This window comes from Camelina sativa, chromosome 15 (genome assembly GCF_000633955.1).
Source record: "Camelina sativa cultivar DH55 chromosome 15, Cs, whole genome shotgun sequence".
NCBI lineage: Eukaryota > Viridiplantae > Streptophyta > Magnoliopsida > Brassicales > Brassicaceae > Camelina > Camelina sativa.
In genome coordinates, this window is record NC_025699.1 from 696336 (window position 1) to 697867 (window position 1532).

The 1532-nt window shown below is 36.7% G+C and overlaps 1 protein-coding gene across 1 annotated transcript in view; it reads left to right on the top strand.

Annotated features, from left to right (window-relative positions):
- Nucleotides 1-1532, top strand: part of LOC109129047 (protein EXPORTIN 1B-like) — a 13632-nt gene that overhangs the window by 7606 nt on the left and 4494 nt on the right. Inside the window, exons 2-8 of the mRNA XM_019236598.1 lie at nucleotides 80-160; nucleotides 245-334; nucleotides 478-563; nucleotides 647-727; nucleotides 823-1005; nucleotides 1219-1285; nucleotides 1429-1526. Coding sequence (XP_019092143.1) covers nucleotides 89-160; nucleotides 245-334; nucleotides 478-563; nucleotides 647-727; nucleotides 823-1005; nucleotides 1219-1285; nucleotides 1429-1526 — 677 coding nt within the window. The 5' untranslated portion in view covers nucleotides 80-88. The remainder of the gene's footprint in view (nucleotides 1-79; nucleotides 161-244; nucleotides 335-477; nucleotides 564-646; nucleotides 728-822; nucleotides 1006-1218; nucleotides 1286-1428; nucleotides 1527-1532) is intronic.

A 1532-nucleotide genomic window follows, 5' to 3' on the forward strand; every position in this document is an offset into this window, starting at 1 on the left:
GTCGTGTCTCTTTGATGGAGATGGGAAGCTATTTCTTATTGTGATCGCATTCTTTGTCTCTATTTTTCTCTCTCTCCAGGTTGGTACTATGATCCAGGCAGAATCAGATGCTCAGAAGAGGGGTGAATACCTCCAGAGGTTGATGGCTCTCCCGAATCAGGTCTGTTAAGTGTTAAGTAAAAAGGTACTGTTCAGCTTTTGTTTTTGTCATAGCTGGCTAAAGGTATTTTTTGCTATGATGTAGAAATGGGGAGAAATTATAGGACAAGCCCGCCATAGTGCAGATATCCTCAAGGACCCAGATGTGATACGTACTGTGCTTAATATCCTCCAGGTCTGATATCTGACAGAGTTTGGCTGGAATTTTATTTTATTAATACATTAGAATTTCATTCATAAATATAGGATTATGGTTGAGCTGGTGCATTGGTAGACCTTGGTTTTTATTACATGGTATAAACTTATATACGTGTGCAGACAAATACACGGGTTGCAACTTCACTTGGAACAAACTTCTTATCTCAAATTTCGTTGATCTACTTGGATATGCTGAATGTTTACAGGTAAACTCTTTATGCAATAGTTATGTTGCAGTTAAGAGTTATGTGGTAGACATAATTGACGTAATTCTTCCTCTCTGCACCAGAATGTATAGTGAACTTGTGTCAAGCAGCATTGCTAATGGAGGCCCATATGCATCAAGAACATCTCTTGTTAAACTTTTAAGGTAGGAGGGCAATGCATATCAAATAAAAGCACAGATTTTGATCCCCCTCTATTTCAAACTGGAATAACATTACATCTTTATGCTTCACGGAACAGGTCTGTTAAGAGGGAAATCCTTAAGCTGATAGAAACATTTTTAGACAAAGCTGAAAACCAGCCACACATTGGAAAACAGTTTGTTCCACCAATGATGGATCAAGTACTTGGCGACTATGCAAGAAATGTTCCTGATGCCAGAGAATCAGAAGTCTTATCACTCTTTGCAACGATAATAAACAAGTATGTGTCTTCTCTGTTTCAGTTTGCCTTATTAATCCACGATGTTTACAGTCTTCTCTTTTAAGAATATTTATATTTATCATCATGGATTAATTGAATTAGTTGATGCATAAAAGTTTCAATAGTGTGAAATCTCCAAAGAAGTTTTACACAAAATGTACCATTAAATTGTATTATCTTCTAAGTTGGCAACTTGTTGATGTGTTCCTGTAGGTACAAGGTTGTAATGCAAGATGAAGTTCTCCTCATATTTGAAGCTGTTTTCCAGTGCACATTGGAGGTAATGGATTCTATGCTCCATTGAAAATACTTCCTACATGTGCATTTTTAAGTCAGTCCACATTTTGGAGATATTATGAACAATGTACTGTGATTCTCAATCGTAGTTATGCATCTAATGAAGGTCAATTTGTTTTTCTGTAGATGATTACTAAAAATTTTGAAGATTACCCAGAGCACCGCCTCAAGTTTTTCTCGTTACTTCGTGCTATTGCCACATTTTGTTTCCGTGCCTTGATACAGTTGTC